This window comes from Diachasma alloeum, unplaced genomic scaffold (assembly GCF_001412515.2).
Source record: "Diachasma alloeum isolate Michigan unplaced genomic scaffold, Dall2.0 Dall_scaffold_00533, whole genome shotgun sequence".
NCBI classification, from domain to species: domain Eukaryota; kingdom Metazoa; phylum Arthropoda; class Insecta; order Hymenoptera; family Braconidae; genus Diachasma; species Diachasma alloeum.
The window spans coordinates 379,870-398,860 of NW_021680665.1; the positions used below are offsets into that span (position 1 = coordinate 379,870).

Consider the following 18,991-nt stretch of genomic DNA (forward strand, 5'->3'; position numbering starts at 1 on the left):
ATAAGGACACGTCTGATCAAAAATGCGTTTCTACTGCATTGCCTGATCAAAGCTTTCAGTTTACACTTAACGTAAAATAGCGGAGAGTCAGACATGAAGTGGCAAATGTATTGAATCTAATTACGAATAATAGATAGCAGGGGTGGCTGGGGGTTCAAAAGTTTGATGTAGTTTTTTGTCACATGGGTTATGCCGAGAGGTGATAACGGAAAATTGGAAAGAAAATGTTGAATGGGTTTTTAGGCCCCTGCACATAGCCCATGCACTTGGAATATCGAGAGCATCGATTGGGAAACGACATCTGGTCTCAGGCACATTCCGGTGGTGCTCAGATGGTTCATAAAAAACGAAAAGAGAATTGAGACAATGCAAGAGGAATCAGTTTGCATGCTCTGCGATACGTATGGTATTTCATTTATGCGTGAGGAAAAGCTGATTTTTAAAACTCACTGTTTCACTCTCACTGTAACTCCGTCGGCCCACTTACGGTGACCGAGTTGGTTCGATAGAGGGAATGAGTGGAGGCAGGAAAAAGACAGTGGCACTCACTGGGATGGTTATATACCGTGGAGTTCTTTGATTTGAAAGGATTTAGAGAGATAAGACGGGTTGATCTCCACTGGAAGAACAATGGAGGAATTTATGTTTTTTTCTTCATTTTTTAATTTCAGCATCAAGACTTTTAAGACGCAAAATACCATGCACTGGCCATCTGATGACCCCCCGCCGCCTCTGGATCCAAAAAGTTCCAACTCAAGTGAGTAAATGACAATCATTACGAGCTAATTGTCTAGGTATTCTGGTAATCATCGAGTCCAGAAAAAAGAGTCTTAAGACATTTTTTCATTTCTTGAGCTATGAAAAAGATTTTGCAACATTTACTGCTGAAACCACTCTTTTTTTGAATAATTTTCATAATTAACAGCAGTCAAAAAACATTGAATCGTTTTATTGACGGCCAAAAATTCACTGTAAAGAATAACAGAAATAATTTATTATTTCGGTGGATTATGCCAATTTATAGTTCAGTGAATAAATGTATCAATTAGCGAAATTACAGAAAATAGCAAATACATTTACCTTTGCTTCTGTACGTTTCACCACCACTCTCCGATAGAGTTACATAACTAGAAACGAGAAGAATGAGAATAAAAGATCGTATAAAATATAGCCAAATTCGAATGTTTCATTTGAATTCAGTAACGAAATGGTAAAACGGTACAAGTCAATTTTGACTATTGACCCGTTTTCAATGGATATCTCGGAATCTAAAGGCGATAGCAAAATTTTCGTTATAACCTTTTTTGTAGAGCCGATTGAGAGCTACAACAAATGTCATTCCGAAAATTCCGGCATCTCCCTTAAATTTCGGAATTTTCCTCGAAAACTCAACTGGGAGATAAGTCGACTTAAACCATTTTACCACTTCGCTACTAAATTAAAGAAAGTTTATTTGAATCAAACGAATAGTTTTTTAAATATAAACAAATAATTTCCTCATCAAAATAAGGAATTTCTTAGTTAGAAATGAAATCATTACTCAGACGGCAAGGACAAAAGGTTTGTTAACATGCCATAATCTTTTTTTTTTGATGAAATGCATAACTTAATCTGCAAACCAACATTTTTTCTTCCATTTTCTTTGATGAGAGAAAATCACAGGCAAATTGATTGCATTAATTGGAATGCAAATATAATCAGTGACATAACGATAATTAGTGACATAACAGAATTGTTACGCAATTAACTATCGCAGATTAATGCGCATAAGCACAGTGCATCCGACGAATTCAACAAATATTGACTAAACATCAAGCGAAATTTGCGTGCAGTTGGCATGATGCCTAGCGCGTCAATTATGTTAATGGTAAAAGTACTCAAGGCGCCAAATACGGCTGAATAAATAAATTTTTCCCCACATTTCATGCTTCTTATCAGCGGACAACAGCGAGTGGATTCTGCATTTCCATATTTTGCTTTCCTCTGATACACGCTAATGTTCCCAGTACTGTAGTCGTCAACAGAAGCATCATTTATTCGTTTTATGGATCTGAAAATAAAGGTCCACAGGCAGAAATATTTTTTATTGTTTGAGATAACTGAATGTAATGGTTTCTATTCTCTATGCGCTGTTCTTCCGTTCAGAAATAATCGAAGAATGGAAATTATAGACAATTTATTCAGTCGTTTTTACGAATAACAGAAATTGGATTTCGAGTACAATTTGTTAAATATTGATACGATGTACATCTCAGGTCGAAGGTCCCAGTAACTGAACATGCCTCAGTAGTTAAGAGATTCGAAAATATTGCATCTTTATCGAATCACAAAATTTATATACAGGTAGAAAACTTAGCAATTCATTCAGTAGTTGAAATTAATACGAATGAAGATTGTTTTAACTCATAAAAATTAGAAACATTTTTTTTATTCATCCATCTTCTTTCAGTTACCCTTAGATGATAAGAACATTAAAATTTACGACCTTGGAAGTTAACTTTTCAGTTCACATGTGGGCTATCGCACGAAAGGACCTTTTTTGTCGAGTCCAATTTTTTAAAGATTCACGTTTCTGTATTGATACCTCCTATTTAACCCCTCACCTATGGGGTCGATGCCATGCATCGACCCATGAAAATATGAATGACTCTCTTTAAAATTGATTATTTACAAAACTATGGAATTTAACTCAACGAAATGAATAACAACGAAAAAAGGAATACTGTAGCTTCAATTACGTATCGGTTTCATACTTGTATCGAGCGTACTCCACGCTTGGAAACAAAAGGGCCCCGGTCGTGAGGGGTTAAGGTAGTCGCTTTGTTATGGGGCGGTACCCACAGTTTTAACTTTAACAAAATTTTTATGTCTCTTTTTGAAGCCAACAGCCAATTCTTAAGAACTTTAGTAAAAAAAAAAGAGGAATTTTCAATCATCTATTGACGTTGAAATAAGGTTCTCTTATCGAAATTCAAAAAGTTTAAGAATCGAACGAAAAATGAATACTTGATGGATACATGTCGATTATACGCACGATCAAAAAATGCCAAGTTTTGGTGTTCAAAATCGAAAATGTTAAACTTGTCAAATTTTGAAAATATTCAACAAAATCAAATTTTAAGAGCTAAGAGCTTTCATATGTGACATTAAACTGTAAAATTTGAATATGAATATGAAAATTTGGCTTTCGTATCTACGAATACATTCTATGTATTTCGAAAAATTTATGAGAAAAGCCCGTCATGCGATAACTACCTTAAACCAATATTGAATCATTCATTTTCATCCTCCTATAGCGATGTCATTTTGCACACTATCGGGGTCGGCTTTGGCACAAAATGTGCGGAATTCAACCAAGATTACCGCAGTTTACATAGCTCCAATGTCGCCAGATCGAGCCCTTTCCATGCGGAGGTTCAGCAATATGCTTTTATCAGCCCAAAAACCCAGACCTTCTGGCGAATACGAGAAATTTCCATTAAAAAAAGTTGAAAAAAGTGTCAACATTCTCTGAAATTGAGTAGCGAAGTGATAAAACGTGATAAGACCGAAATTCACTACGAGGTCAGTTTTTGCAAGATATATCGAAACGGCAGGGAGATACCCGGGTAGAAATTCAACCGGGGATTCAGCCGCAACTCGGGTGAGCGCGAGCTCAGTTTCGGCTTGCCGCTTGACCCGAGTTCACGCCGCGACACGCCGCTCCATGCCGGCTCACAGTCGAACGCTCATCAGACGGCATAACCCGGCACTTGAGTTTGAGCTGTGGCTCAACGCTTAGAGCTCAGCTCCGATTGAGTCGTGTCGTTTCGAGTGGAGGGTGGAATAGAATGATATTTATGCATTTTTGGAATATCGATTTAAAATTTGAATACTTTGGAAAATCAAGAAAAACCGAGCGGAAAAAACTTAGAAATCTTACGCCTAAGAAAATCTATAGGAAAATAAAAACCTATTTACTTTCTTGCACCAAATTTTACCTAACAAAAAGAGTCCATGAAGTTGCATAATCTCCTATAGAATCGGCGCAAGAAACGAATAGAATTCTAATAGAACTTCCAGAGAATTCTCATAGAATTCCAATAGAAATTTAATAGAAAGCGCTAGGTTTTTCTGTTGAATTTTTTCATGCGTGTTATTTTGGCATACCTGTATTCAACATTTCCCTAATAAATCGTAGAATATTCTTAGAACTCGTAGGCCTATCGAAAAATGAAGAATATCCTCTCCTGTAGCGTTGATAATTAATAATAAAGGTTCGTTAACGTTTTTCAAGTGATTATTTTTCTTGATTTTGTTTGTTGTATTCGCGAGAAAAAAGAAAGTTTTGACTACGTTTCAGTGAATTGTTCTACCTTGTATTTTCAGATTAATCCCATTCGATTAGTTAATATCACGTTATTTCTGATGAGCTTTTGATTGTTCATCTGAAAAAGCATGCCATCTTCACATTTATTCGATTGTTTTTTCGCTCAAATCACGATGCCATCGGACCTGTCAAATCATTATTGAGGTTAAGTATACTGGGATTGAGTAATTGGAGATGAACCTGAGGTTGAGCAGTGGCCGTTCAACTAAAGCCCGGCGAAGCGTTTCGCGTAATAGTCTAACGCTGGGCTGTGAGCGCGTGACGCGGCTCAACCTCGGGTACATGTGACGCGCGTGGAGTTTATCCCAAGCTGGGGCGGTGTGGCGTATTTCTAGCTGGGATACGGGTTCCGAGCCGAGCTCGAGCGGCGTGATTTCTACCCTGGTAACGAGCTCATCATAGCCCTCGTTTCACATCCTTCAGATTAGAATATTGATGAGCAAGCAGGGGTTCGAACCTATCCGACAGAAGGCATGTGACCGCTACTTTTTGCCTTATTAGTCCCTTTCTTTTTTTTTTTTTTACTAATTTCATTAGTAGTAAGCTTCCAAATGGATCCGTAGCAATGCCCTATTCTTGGGACAAGCTATGTCATGAGTAATCGTTTCCTCATTTCTATCCCGAAATTTAGTAAAAATTAATATATAATGATCAAATTTTATTCTACGTTAGAGAAATTTTAGCCTGACGCGTAATAAATTTTACCCTTCCAGTCCAATAATTCTCATATAGATAACAACGAAGATTCTAGAACGGTTGGTAAATTTTCCATATCAAGATTCCATATCTCAGGAACTGCTTGGCCGATTATGCGCATCCAAAATACAAACCTTTAGTATTACAAGAGCTAGAACCACACCAAATTTCAACTTGCCACCTCCTTTTTTCTCTCAAGTTATCGTGCGTACAAGATTTATCGTAAAAGAAGGAAAAACGACAATATCTCCAAACTGTGTATTAAAGAGTCTGTACATTCTGAGTGACTTACATAAAGGCCATCGAGACGAGTATTTTGAAAAAAAAAATTTTGAAATCGGTCCATCAGTTTCTGAGGTAGTGAGGAAAAACGAAATTTGAAAAAGTTGTCATATCTCAGGAACTACTGGACCGATCAGGCTGAAACAGCGCGCCAAAGTTGAGCTCAATAATAGCTAAAATGAGCAAAAATTTCAGATTGTTATCTACAAATTTCACCCCGTATTTATGTTTAATTTTCTAAAAATTAATCACCAAAAACGCAAGTTGTCGGATACATACATACAGACACGACCCTAAAAACATCATTTTTTCACGTTTCATAACATTCTAGACCATTTGCAATCAAAATTAGAAAATAAAAAAATCGGTCAAAAACAAGGTTTCCATTCGGAAGCAAAAACGAAATTTCTACACGAAAACGACATGAATAAAGTTATTACCAAAACATTTCTAGAAACATCCTCAAACTAATATTTTTTTAATGGTTAGAAGTACGTGACTTGATCGAACGCTCGCCCCTCATCCCTAAAACACTAAGAACACCTTCCAGATATCGAGGAATACACAGTAAGGAGTTATGTATAACTTGGACAAGAGCCAGAACACTGTAATCTCGTGCCAAAACTCAGTTTCCAAACTAAGAATGCTATTCACTCATATACCTATGCACAAATCGAACAGACTAAAACGGTTAGGAGCCTGGAAAAATAAAAGGTATATTAAAATGATGGAAATTGCAGTGGTTATTGAAGCGTGAGCAGCGGTTTTATGTGTACATATACTCTGACTATGGGTCACTATGGGTCGGGGCAAGTGGGGATAGTGGGTGGCATACGATCCCCTTCGAGTTCGTCGACACGACAATTACTAATCGATCTCCCTAGGTTCTATTCAACTCCTGTCACACACTGACCGTTACCACTGAATTGCTTGTCCTTCAGTTATTCAATTCAAGGAATATGTGCGTGACCGGTCGAGTAATTGCATCTATTCATTCCTAAATTTTTAGAACGTTTAGTTTAACGTACAGTTTAATTATTTAGAGGATGCAGAAATTTTTGCTAGTGCAACAAAAAATGTCAAGTCTGTTAATTTTTTTTACGTCAATTTCCAGTAGAACTCGCCTTCAATCTCAAACATTTTTTTCATAGGAGAATAAGCAGAACTTCGAGCTCATCCGACAAAAGGCGTGTGACCATTATTTTTTGCGTTATTAATCTTTTTCTTTTTTGTTTCTGAATTGCCTAGTTTTTGAACGATTTTTCAATTTTCAAATTTTCATCGCAAATGATCTAGAATGTTACGAAACGTGGCGAAATTATGTTTTCAAGGTCATCTCTGTATGTTTGTATCCGACAGCTTGGGTTTTTCGTGATTAAGTTTTAGAAAATTGAACATAAATACGATGAAATTTCCAGATAAAAATCTAAAATCTTGGCTCATTGTAGCTATTATTGTGCTCAACTTTGGCGCGCTGTTACAGCCCGATATAGTTCCTGAGATATAACAACTTGTTTAAATTTCGTTTTTCCTCAACATCTCAAAAACTACTGCACCGATTTCAATTTTTTTTTCAAAATAGTTGTCTCGATAGCCTCTATGTAGGCCATTCAGCCTATATAGACTCTTTAATACACACTTTTGACATATTGCCGTTTTTCCATTTTTCATGAAAAATCTTGTACGCGCGATAAGTTGAGAAAAAATGGGGATAGGTCAAAATTTGGTATGATGATAGCTCTTACAATACTGAAGGTTAGTATTTTGGATAGGGACAACCAACTGAGCAGTTTCGGAGATATATACCCTTTTGTATAAATCTTTTTCATTAAAAGGTTGAATATTTTCCTGTAGCCATCCGGTAGCATATGGTTACGGTCGTATACCTGTCACAAGGATAGGGAATTGCTACGAATTCATTCGGAAGCTTACTACCAATGAAATTGGTAGAAATAAAAACAACGAAACAGACGAAGGACGCAAAAAATAACGGCAACATGCCTTCTGTCGGATAGGGTCGAACCCCTGCTTGTTTTTTCTACCAATTTCATTGGTAGCAAGTTTCCGAATGGATTCGCAGTAGTTGCCTGTCCTTGTGACAGGCATACAACCGTATAACCATATACTACATGGTGTCTACAGAAAGATATTCAATCTTTTAATGAAATAGATTTATAGAAAAGTTTAAATATCTCCAGAACAGTTCGACCAATTGAGCCCATTCAAAATATCAACTTTCAATATTGTAAGAGCTGTAAAAAAAAAAATTAAAAAAAATCGATTTTTCAGTTTTATAATTATAATATTTTATTATTACTATGATTATTCGTATTATTATTATTACAGGTGTATAATCATAGCAAATTTCAACTTGCTATCTTCTTTTTTCTCAAGTTATAGTGCGTACAAAAATGAAAAAATAAAAAAAAACGAAAAAACAGCAATATCTCGAAAATTTTGCATGAAAGGGTATAAATACTGACCTAGATAGAGGTAATCGAGACTAGTCTTTTGAGCAAATAAAAATTGAAATCGGTGCAGTAGTTTTTGAGATATTGATGAAAAACGACATTTCAACAAATTGTTATATCTCAAGAACTACTAGACCGATCGGGCTCAAACAGCACGTCAAAGTTGAGGTCCATCATAGCTATAATGATCCAAAATTTCAGATTTTTACCTAACATTTTGACCGTATTTATGTTGAATTTTTAACAAATTAATCACCCAAAATCCAAGTTATCATAGACATGACCCTAAAAACTTCATTTCTTCACGTTTCATAACATTGTAGACCTGTTTGCAATCAAAATTGGAAAATAAAAAAATCGGTCAAATGCAAGGCTCCCATGCGGAAGCAAAAAGCAATTCAAATGTTTCCTTTTAGTTGACGTTGAGTCCATCTTTTGACAATCTGTATACAATTGTTGTTATAATTTCATTATTTTTATTGAATTTTCTAGTTTCGGAATTATTATGGATATTTTAATGAACCAATAGAGCACGTGAAATTCGGGATGTTGATAGTTCTGTTCAGTTATTGGAGAACATATTTTTTTTTTTTGTTTCACGGTCTCGGAGTCCCTTTTTGGGTCCCATTCGGCACTCTATCCAACCCTATGCATGCGGCTGTGGATTCTACACTGTACCGCATTCGCACTCTTATAGAACATAGAAGTAGCATGGGGAAACCACAGAAAACCCATGCCGGTACAGGCGGTTCCTCTATTAGCAACCTCCCGCTCGCCGGAGCCTTCCGTTGAAAAATTCGGTTCCACGGGGAATCGAACTCACAACCTTTCGCACACTAGACTTGCGTCTAATCCACTCGGCCACCGACGTCGGTGAGAGAAGAACATATGCGAAACTAATTTATAGATATCGAACACAAAAAATGTTCCTCACCAATTTTCCTGTCAAATCGATACTTACTGAACTAACGTCATCCGCAATACAGAGAATTATTTCTTGTCTGATAGCTAGCTGAGAAACGAAAGATTTTATGGGAAGAAAACTTTCCACGTTAGAAGACTTTCCAAATCGCATTTCCCAACTTTAAAGAGGTGTTTTGATAATTCTATATACAGAGAAATAATGTATTTAAAATAAATGAACTTTATTCGAATTAAATAGATGCAGTCATGTAACTCGGAGTAAAGCTTTTGGTCGAACTTCAACACACTTTTTATTTTTATTTTTATTTACGTCAAATAAATAGTTCGGCAGCTCAGTAACAGAGTCACGTAACCACAAAAATTTCTCAATTTCTAAAAAATTGTGTGAACAAAATGTATCTCCATTTTTAATCAAGATTCATATATGTCAGAATTTTGTAAAAACTTTCACCATACAAAAGTCAATTCGAAACAAAGAAGCGTATCTCAGAAAATTCAGAGTGAGAGAAACGTATACGAAAAGTATCTAAAAAAGAAAGGTTCGTATCTCCAAAAAAATTTATAAATAAAAATTTGACTTTGCTTGCGTTTGTTCTCGAGTTTTTACGTCTCCTGTGCCACAGCGAAAAATGGGTAACAAGAAAAAAAATGACAGCTTTAAAAATGATAATTGAGGAACTGAAGCTATCTTTGTGCTTGAGTGTCACACAAGGGAATTCTTGATTGCTCTCAAAGGTCAAATGGGAGAGGCAGGTACAGTAATCAAAACCACCAGCAAAGGTTCCCAGTGTCCAGAACGAAGAACTGAATTTAATAAACTTGTGTAATGCATGATATTAGAAATTTAAAAAATAGGTTACTCAATTTCAGTAAAACATCCTTAAAATTCAGTACCAAAAAATCCGTCATCACAAGCCTCTTAGCTCTCGGGATTTCAGTATTATTCAGTACTGAAACCTGAAATGGTTACTGGCAACCAAGAATTTTTTTACTCCATGTTTGTTTCTCCCACATGAATCTCAAAACGTTTCACCCTTTCGCTTGTCCACCAATGCCGGATGAGTCAGGGTTGAGCCAAGCTTGAACAAGCTGTTGAGAAGGGGAGGGAGGCGTATTTGTAAAAACTCTCAGGGTCGTGATGAAAAATATTTTTGATTTTTGTCATCATTTGAATCAATGAACATTAGTCACGGCTAACGACTGGCGACCGAGTCAGGCCCAGTCTTGGTGGCCAAGAATGGACCAAGCGTTATCATTTCGGGGCTGAACCAGCCTTGGACCAGCCTTCCATAGATGCCTGTCTTGGTCCATGACTAGTCAAGGTTGGGCCGCTCTTGGACCAACTTGGGCCACTTGTTAAATCCTACCTGGGCTGCATTTTTTGCTATTATTCTATTTGGCCTTACTGTTCTACTTTGCTCCACTCCGAGGGGTTGGTCACTTAGGAAATCCCTGGACCACACGATTGAAAATCGAGGAAGAAATTACCAAAAATCACTGAAAATCAAGCGATTTCCAACATGCGAGTCATAACAACGTATCTCCCGAGGCCGTACATTTTCAACTTTTTTGATGATTTCAAAGTTTAAAATTGATTTGGAACAGAGGAATGTAAGTGGGATTTACTCTTATTTGATCGGAAATGATTGGAGATACGTTGGTCTATTCCAAAAAAATGAAAAATAATTATTTCGATGATTTTTTCAATACCGAGCATAAATCGCGCATTTTTTGGAAATATGCCATTTTCTTTCTGGAAATGATCGGTTTTGTTAGTTACGTGGCTCTGTTACTAAGCTGTCGATATGTGTATGTGTTTGATTTTGTTTTACGTTTTTCTCGATAACCAATTATTCAAATTTATACCTTGTCTCATAAAATGTAGAGTTCAGTGAGCCCTTTTGTTTGGTACCAATCTAATGTTGTTGTTATTTTGCTACAATTACTCCAACAATAATTGTCCGAATCAATACAATTGTGGCTCGAACTATCCGTTTTACTGTTATCTCGATCGGGTTCGACTATGATGCCAATCATATTTTACTCATAAATAATTATAATCATATGTTTAACCCTAGTTTGGTCACCATATGAGATCTTGTGACTTTGGTCATCTCTGCGTGGATTCGCCACCATGTTATTTGGGCTCGAGCGTTGCCAAATGTACTCTACATGGCCTGAACACGTTTGTCAAGTTTCCAGCAACATGGCACAACGGGCAATTGTATTACGCCTGGAAAAAAATTATTCGTCGGTTGAAAATAATTTGTTTTCTTGAGGAATTCTATATATAAATCATTTTTTTAATTATTGTAATTCTCTAGAGACTTGAATTGAAGAATTCCATTTTTTAGTATTTTTCCGCTCAGCCAGACAATGATAAGGTACTATGTCATTAGGTAACAAAGGTATTATCTGACTATTGGGACTTCATCATAATCACATGAGTTAGATAACACTTTTGTTGCCGTGTGGCATACAACATTTTATGTCATTGGGCCCGAAATCCACGAATCGCGATTTTTCGAGCCTACTGACACAAAAACAAAAACGACGCTATGCTGCATCTCCCTCCTACGGTGACCAAACTAAGGTTAAAAATAAATCAGTTTGAGTGTGTGAGAATAGTGCTGTAAAAGTAGAAGTATTTTTTTTGTAATGAAAAAGCAGTCCGGTACGTCGATAGAGAATTTTCCAACGAATGAAATGTGCCCAACTATATTGGAATCGGATGAAAGCTGTAGCTTTACCCTTATGGGAATGAGATATATGCAGCACTTATATCTAGCATATATTTGGCATACCACATTTTTGGCCGAAAATATATCTGAGATATAATATATTGCAGATATATGTTAAATATTTTACATCGAGATATATGTGCATATTTATATCTAGAATATATCTGGCATATGATATTTTTGGCCGAAATATAAGTGAAATATACTGAGATATGTCCGGATATATGTTCTTTCCATGAGGGTAAGCCTCAAGCACTCACACTCGGCCGCCAGGCTTCGACCATCGCACAGTTAGCCCAGCGCCGCTGGGTTGAGGGGTCTCCTCAGTAATTTTCGCCACAAAACGACAATGTGCTAGCGAGCTGAATATGTCATATAACAATCAAGAATAGTAAAAGGAAGAACAAAAAAAAGAATTACATTACTGGCGCTCGAGGGGTCGACAGGAACTTACTTCCGCCAAGCGGCGCGGCGTCGCTTTTCTATCCGTTCGACGTCTTTCCTTTTTTTAGCTAAACAATTTTCCCGAGAAAAAGACGGACGACGCTCGAGGAACACACTAAAAGATAAAAAAACTAAAACGGGAGGCGCCGCGCTCTTTGAGCGAGTGATAGAAGGTTACGGCTCACGAGCGTCAGAAACATGAGTCAGAATTGAAGGTCAAAAATAAGGTTCCAATATAAGGATCATAAGTCCTGGAGGAGTCTGATCTCCGTGAGAATATTCATTCGGAAGTAAACTGCTAATCTTTTAGCAAAAATGACCCACCAAATTATAAAAAAATTAAGAATTTTCCACTAAAATTAATATACGTAAGACAGCACTTCACCGACGCTACGCGTCCGTGAATTCCTGCCTACGGCTATTATAACAAAAAATATTGTTCATCACACGGCCGAAAAAAAACTTTTCTAGCTCATGTAATTGCAAACTCATATTCGCCGGAAATAGTTATTTTCATCACAAGGTCCACAAAGTATTTTGTGACGAATGTGGCTTTGTAGGCCGAGCCGAAGGCTATAATCACATTCGTCAGAAAATACTTTTGGACCGTGTGATGAATACAATTTTTCGTCAGAAGGCTTCGCTCGCTTCGCTCGGTTAGATCGCGGTTTACCGGGCCTTCTCACGAAAATTTTTTTTCAACCTAATGATGAAATGTACTATTTTTGGCTGAGTGTAAAGCGAGAATTCGCTGAACGAACGGTGAATTTATCTGTCCATAGAATACTTTTCCACCACCAGTTTCTGAGGAATTACGTTACAAAAGAGAAAATTTATCCTTTACTTCATATTATTTTCGTCGATTTCTTTTAAAATTTATGACATGAATTTTCAAAAAATTAATCACCCAAAATCCAAATTTTCACAGACATGACTCGAAAAACATAATTTCTTCATGTTTCATAACATTCTGGACCAATTGCAATCAAAATTATAAAATCGAAAAATCAATCAAAAACAAGCAAAATACATGGTGTTCATGTGAGTGTTAAGCGTGAGGTCCAGAATAAAGGCAGGGTGAAGGGATTATCAATATTGATGAACTTTTGGTGGCATTTGTAACGATAAATACTTGATTTTTCAGGAGTGCGACGTTGTTGTAATGTTTCCAAGTGGTGCCAGTGATGAAACATTAATGTGGCTCCTTGGAAGACTACGAGCAGGTACACCAGGACTCGTAGTACACGTTCGTCATCATGCGTCTTCGGATAGTTATGGATTCTACCTCACAGCACCTTTCCCAATGTACGATCAATTTTCACGTTACTGCAAACACTTCAACTCGGGAAACACAGAAAGAATCTTCCATATTTCAAGCAAACAATCATTTATTCATATAGCTAACAAGCTATTTCAGTAGCAATTATCGAGGGACTTTTTCCTGGAAAATTTCATCGACTACGAACAATGTTCATTTAACGAGTCAAGCTTGAAATTGCAAAAAGTCGTAATTTAACATACTCGTATTATTAAACCTAGTTTAGTCTTCTGATTTCCGGCGTTTTTATTCGAATCTCCAAGGTTGAAAGATATCCAAGTATCTTCTACAGTTTGGTACCGACTACACTATAGATGCAACTATGTTCAATAATCAAATTTGCCAATTAAATTGCGTGAGAAAATTTTGACAAAAATCATGAATATTCAGCGTCATTCAATTACATTTTACACAGAATTATTATTTTTTACACATTCGTTCTGTATAAATACCTTATTGAAACCCTTTAAACTTTCGGAAAAATCATTTTTTTAGGCATTGGAATCGATTTCTGGTAAAATTCTGAACATGAATAAAATTGTTATGATTCCGAACACATGATCATTGTAGTGGAAAATTGATTATTTATAAATTATTTATGGAAAATGCTCGTAATTTTCAAAAATTACCATTTGTTAAATTATTTCATTAATCTTCCTCCACAAGTTAACTTTCTATTTCTTTTCAGATTGTTAACACGTTTTCTAACGATTCAGTATCGAGATTCAAATTCAGATCTGCAAAGATTGAATAATAAAATCATTGTAAAATGACCGCAAACTTAGAGCAAATGGCGCTAGAATAAAAGCTCTGATGTTTGACTACAAAAACAAAAACGGAGAAAAAAATCTTCATTGGAGAAAAAATAGTTAAAGTACTTGGATATCCTTAATTATTACAAAATCATCGAAAGGATTGTTCCAAATATTTGTACACTTCTCAACAACTGATTTTTTTGAGGGATTCTCTAGTCAACCATTTAACAGATATGGGAAGACTATACTGATAGGGTATGTTAAAAAGTAGAAAAAATGCTGACCACCATCGATTTTGGTCCGTACTTCAACGGAAAACGACATTTTTCTTTTTTCAAGAACAAAGTGAATCATTAGTTTCACAATACATTGGATAGAGCGTGAAAAAAATGAAAAACATTTTTTTTATCGTTTCTGCAGTGATCAATTTATTGTTCATTTCATATTTAAGGATAATCGGGCGAGGAGGAAATGTAGGAGGTGAGGCGGAGGGGTTTCTATTGTTTTCCTGCAGAAAACCAATCGCTGAACAAAAAAATTTTTCCCATTCGGATTCAAAATGCAGGTAATATTAGGGAGTATCTCCGGTTAAAAATTATTTTTGGAGCTAATCAAATTTATTTGCATCTGTCCCACGCATTGAATCGTTTTCAGATTGTTTTTTTTAATAAATCCATGCGAAAAAGTGGCAACACCGTCGGTATTTTTTTTTTCACCAGGAGCTGGTACCACTGGCTCGAGGGAGCTCCAATCACAACGCTTCATCGCTCTCTCTCAAGAGACGTTTAAATTGACCGCGCTACCCCCACCCAATCGGTACTTGGGACGTTGCTGCTCGTTTGGGCAGCGTGCGCAGAAATTTCATTTTTCAGTGCTTTTTTCGCTATTATTAATAAACAATGCTCCTAGGCGACAATCTTATTCGCTCATAAAATCATTGATCACATGTTCTAAATGTGTCTAAAATTTCATGACTTTGGCTGCATTTTTTCCTTGGGTTTTGCAGTTTTTTTGGTGATTTCCATAAGATCACGGGTTAAATGAACACTTTTTCAAAAATTCATAATAAATTAACCATGGTCCGCGGCAGTCTGAAACTGCACACGCCTTTTCCATCATTTAAAGAATACGTTAAAAAAAAGAAAAAAATGGCTGCTTTTTTTCCAACCCTCCCAGCTCGCCCGATTATCCTTAATGTTTTCATGATTCATCAAATGGATCATAAAACGAATGTTTCACTTTGTTCCTTGGAGCCTAGCGAACTTTTTGGGAAAAAAGTTAATCAAATAAAAATTGACGTACATGACCGGTTTTATAAATAAAAATGGAAAACGTTATTTTTTGTCATTCCGGCCGTAAGGCAGCGTTTCATGGACGCTCCGCGTCCGTGAATCTCTGCCTACGGCCGTCATGACAAAAAAATTTTTTCGGCCTAATGACGAAATATACTATTTTGTCATTTCGGCCGCAAGACAGCGCTTTACGGACGTATAGCGCCTAAAGCGCTGCGGCTGTTATGACTAAATAGTATATTTCGATACGAGTGAGACGCAATTTTCACCAATGTGAAGTTGGCGGCCCGAGGCGAAGCCGAGGGAATCACACGAGCTGAAAATTCCTGACTCACATGTGTCGAACAACATTTTTTGACACTGATGTTACGTTCAGCGAGTGGCTGAACTGTGCTGTTTTCATTTACAAGTAAAGGAAAAGACTTTTCGTTTACGCCCCAGGTAAGAATTGACGATAGAAACAGGGCTCATCAAGCCCTGGACCAAGGCTCGGAAATGTTCAATCAGGGCTGCTCAGCCTTGGATCAATCCTCCTTCAGCCCTAAAATGATAACCTCGTTTCAGGCTTAGTCCGCAAGGCTTGAACGAGGCTCGGTGCCAAGGCTTGATTCAAGCCTTGAATTACCACATTTTAAAGGCTCAATCGAGCTTCGGCTAAATAAACTGGAGTATTGTTTACAGATATTTGTATAAACAATTTCTTATTGCTTCATAACCCTTTTTATGAATTTAGAGTAACCTATGAAAGAGAGTGCGGTCGGACCGTACATCACTGTTGGTAAGCGTTGTTGGAGATTGTGATTGTCGGTTACTTAACAATGGATGGGAAAAAAATTATCATCATTAGTTTCTATTAATTATTCGTCCTGGATTATTACCGCGCACCTGGAAATTGAAATACAATAAAATCAAACATTTAAAAATTTGCTCCTCTGCTGGGGTTCGATCCGGGGTCCTTCTGATCCGTAGACAAGCGCGCTATCCACTGGGCTACCTGCGACTTCTTAGGATGATACATTTTTTTCGGGTATAAAAATTCAACTTGTGTTAGTGTTATTTTGTTATTTTGTTGATATCCTAATTAAACTTCCTGAACTTTAATAAATGATAGGTCCGATGGATTTATGAGTTCAAAATCGATTGATTAATTAATTATAGATAAGGATAATAATAATTATGTAGCCTCGTGCACAAAGGGCTGCTCTAGGCCTGGTCTGGGGGTAGCTTAGATAACTTGGCGGAAAATTATAGCTATGTTTGTAGATGATGATAATGTTTTCACCACCATTAGCTAATGAGTATTGATATAAAAATTGAGGAAATTAATCGAAAGTAACTTTAATTTTCGAGGCCTTGCTGAGCCCTGAATAAGCCTTGACGTACTCAGCCTGAATACTAAAAGCCTGGACTAGGCCTGGATTGAGCCTCGCCAATGGCCCCTTTAATCATCCTGATTTGAAGCTCAAGTGAACGATGAAACCAAGCCTATCCCAGGCCTGAATAACTGAGCCTCGCCAACCCTGGGCTCATACAGGCTTGTTCTCATCGTCAGCCTATGTAATTCTTACCTGGGCGAGTAAATGAAATAGTACATTTCGACACTAGGCCGTGAGGAATTTTTCTGGCGAATATGAGGTTCCAGGACGAGCCGAAGGCAAGTTCTGTAATCATATGAAGTAGAAAAGTTCTCACGGTCGTGTGTCGAACAATATTTTTTGTCATTAGGCCCGAAATCGCAGTTTATCGGGCCTAGTGACGGAAAGGCACTTTCCGGCACGAGGTGAACATCGCAGCAGTGTCCAAAAATATTATTCGACATACGGCCTAAATAGTATATCATCAATTGTGATCCTCATTTGTCCTACTTTTTAACATCTTCCATAATACATCAACAATAGATGTTCAAATTTCATCACGGTCACCCCTTCAGTAATGAAAAAGACTTTTTCCTGAATTGCTTTTCACGATTACTCATCTGGGATTGGTATTGTATACTTCCCAAACTGGGAAACTTAAAAAACATTACAATAAAATCTTGTTCCAGTCTGTTGCAAAGGGGTTTTCTTACTCGGATGAAAAAATCCTATAGGATTTCCTATCGCATATCCTATAGGAAATGTTCGAATTCTCCTATAGGATTCAGTTTCAAATAGGATTTTCTATAGGATTCCTTATCTGGTTTTTCCTATTGTATTTCATATAGAATGTCCTATACGCTTTTCCAATATTATTTCATATGAGATTTTCAACAAAATTTCCTATAAAATTTAAGGGCATAAGGGTCACAATGAGAGTCGAAAGTGCCAGATGGAAAACATGTGGGGGTCATACATAGGTCATAAAGGGTCATATTAAAGTCATTTGAGGGTAATATGGGAGTCATATGGGAATCATATCAGAGTTCGATGGGGTCATATAGGGGATACATGGGGGTTATATAGAGATTATTTGGGGGCCATATGAGGGTCATATGAAGGTTATTTGATCCTCATATGACGCCCATATGAGCCTCCTATGACTTCTGTATGACCCCCGTATGTCCCCATGTGACGCCATATAACCCTTTTACGACACTCATAGGAACCCTATGTGATCTTTATATCACTCGCATATGACTCTTTTGACCCTCACTCTGATCCTTATGATCGTAAATTTCATAGGAAATCCTATTAAAAATCTCATAGGATATCCTATTGAAAATCCTATAAGAAATCCTATAGGAAATCCAATAGGAAAAGCCTGATAGGGAATCCCATAAAAAAATCCTATAGGAAATCCTATCTGAAAAATCCTGCAGGAAATGTTCGGATTCTCCATAGGATTTTTTCATACGTAATATACTCATGTGCACACGGAGAAAAATGTTCAGTAAAAATGACAGAATACGGACCGTATCGCAATTTTTCACAGGAGATTCAGATAAAAATTACAGAACGCTCTGGAAAAATTCCATGACAGTTCCGTAAAATTTCCTACAATCACATTTCGCTCCAGAATTACGGAAAAGATACGTAATTTTTATTGAATATTTCTCTCCGTGTGGGGTTGACGTCCGAGCCGAAGGCGAGACCAACCACACGAGTAAAACACCCCATCGAATTATGAAACCGTTTCAGGAATGACAAATTTTCGTTCTGAAAATCACTTGTTCATTATACAATTGCATAATTAACGAAACTGCACAAAATCCCGAGAATATTCCAGAGTCATTCTCAGATAAATTCCATTTAAATTCGATATTTCCAATATAACAACTTAAAAATCCCAAAGGGGGGGGGGGTTGAGAATATAAAAGACATTTTCAATCCCCAAAAATGTATCCGTCTTTATAAAAAAAATTCACCTGTTGCCGCAGACTCCTCAAAGCAGCCGAGGAGATGCACCTCCCGAAAGCCCTCCGTCAAGAGTACGGTGGCGGTCTGAAGGAATTTGTATGCACCGAGACAAGTTGCTTTGAGGGCAGCGATGACGAGACACAGTTTTTCACAACCCAAGAGAGACAGTCTCTCGTGCTTCATCTCCTCCATACATTAAGGGCAGGTCAGCAGGACCTGAAAAGTCTTCCGGGTATCAAGTTAGTGGAAGGACAGGCCATTATTCCCAAGTGCATTTCAGCTGGTGTCATCTCTCAGGTGAATGCTTCTACCTAGATTAAAGGACAAAGTTATTTAAATAATATTCATGTATTTTGTGATTGTA

The 18,991-nt window shown here is 37.0% G+C and overlaps 1 protein-coding gene across 6 annotated transcripts in view; it reads left to right on the forward strand.

The window, feature by feature from the left end:
• The window catches only part of LOC107042873 (anoctamin-8), a 61,239-nt gene that overhangs the window by 849 nt on the left and 41,399 nt on the right, over positions 1–18,991 (forward strand). For all 6 annotated transcript variants that reach the window (XM_015264090.1, XM_015264092.1, XM_015264093.1 and 3 more), the window contains exons 2-4: positions 672–757; positions 13,072–13,232; positions 18,648–18,924. In XM_015264090.1, coding sequence (XP_015119576.1) covers positions 672–757; positions 13,072–13,232; positions 18,648–18,924 — 524 coding nt within the window. The remainder of the gene's footprint in view (positions 1–671; positions 758–13,071; positions 13,233–18,647; positions 18,925–18,991) is intronic.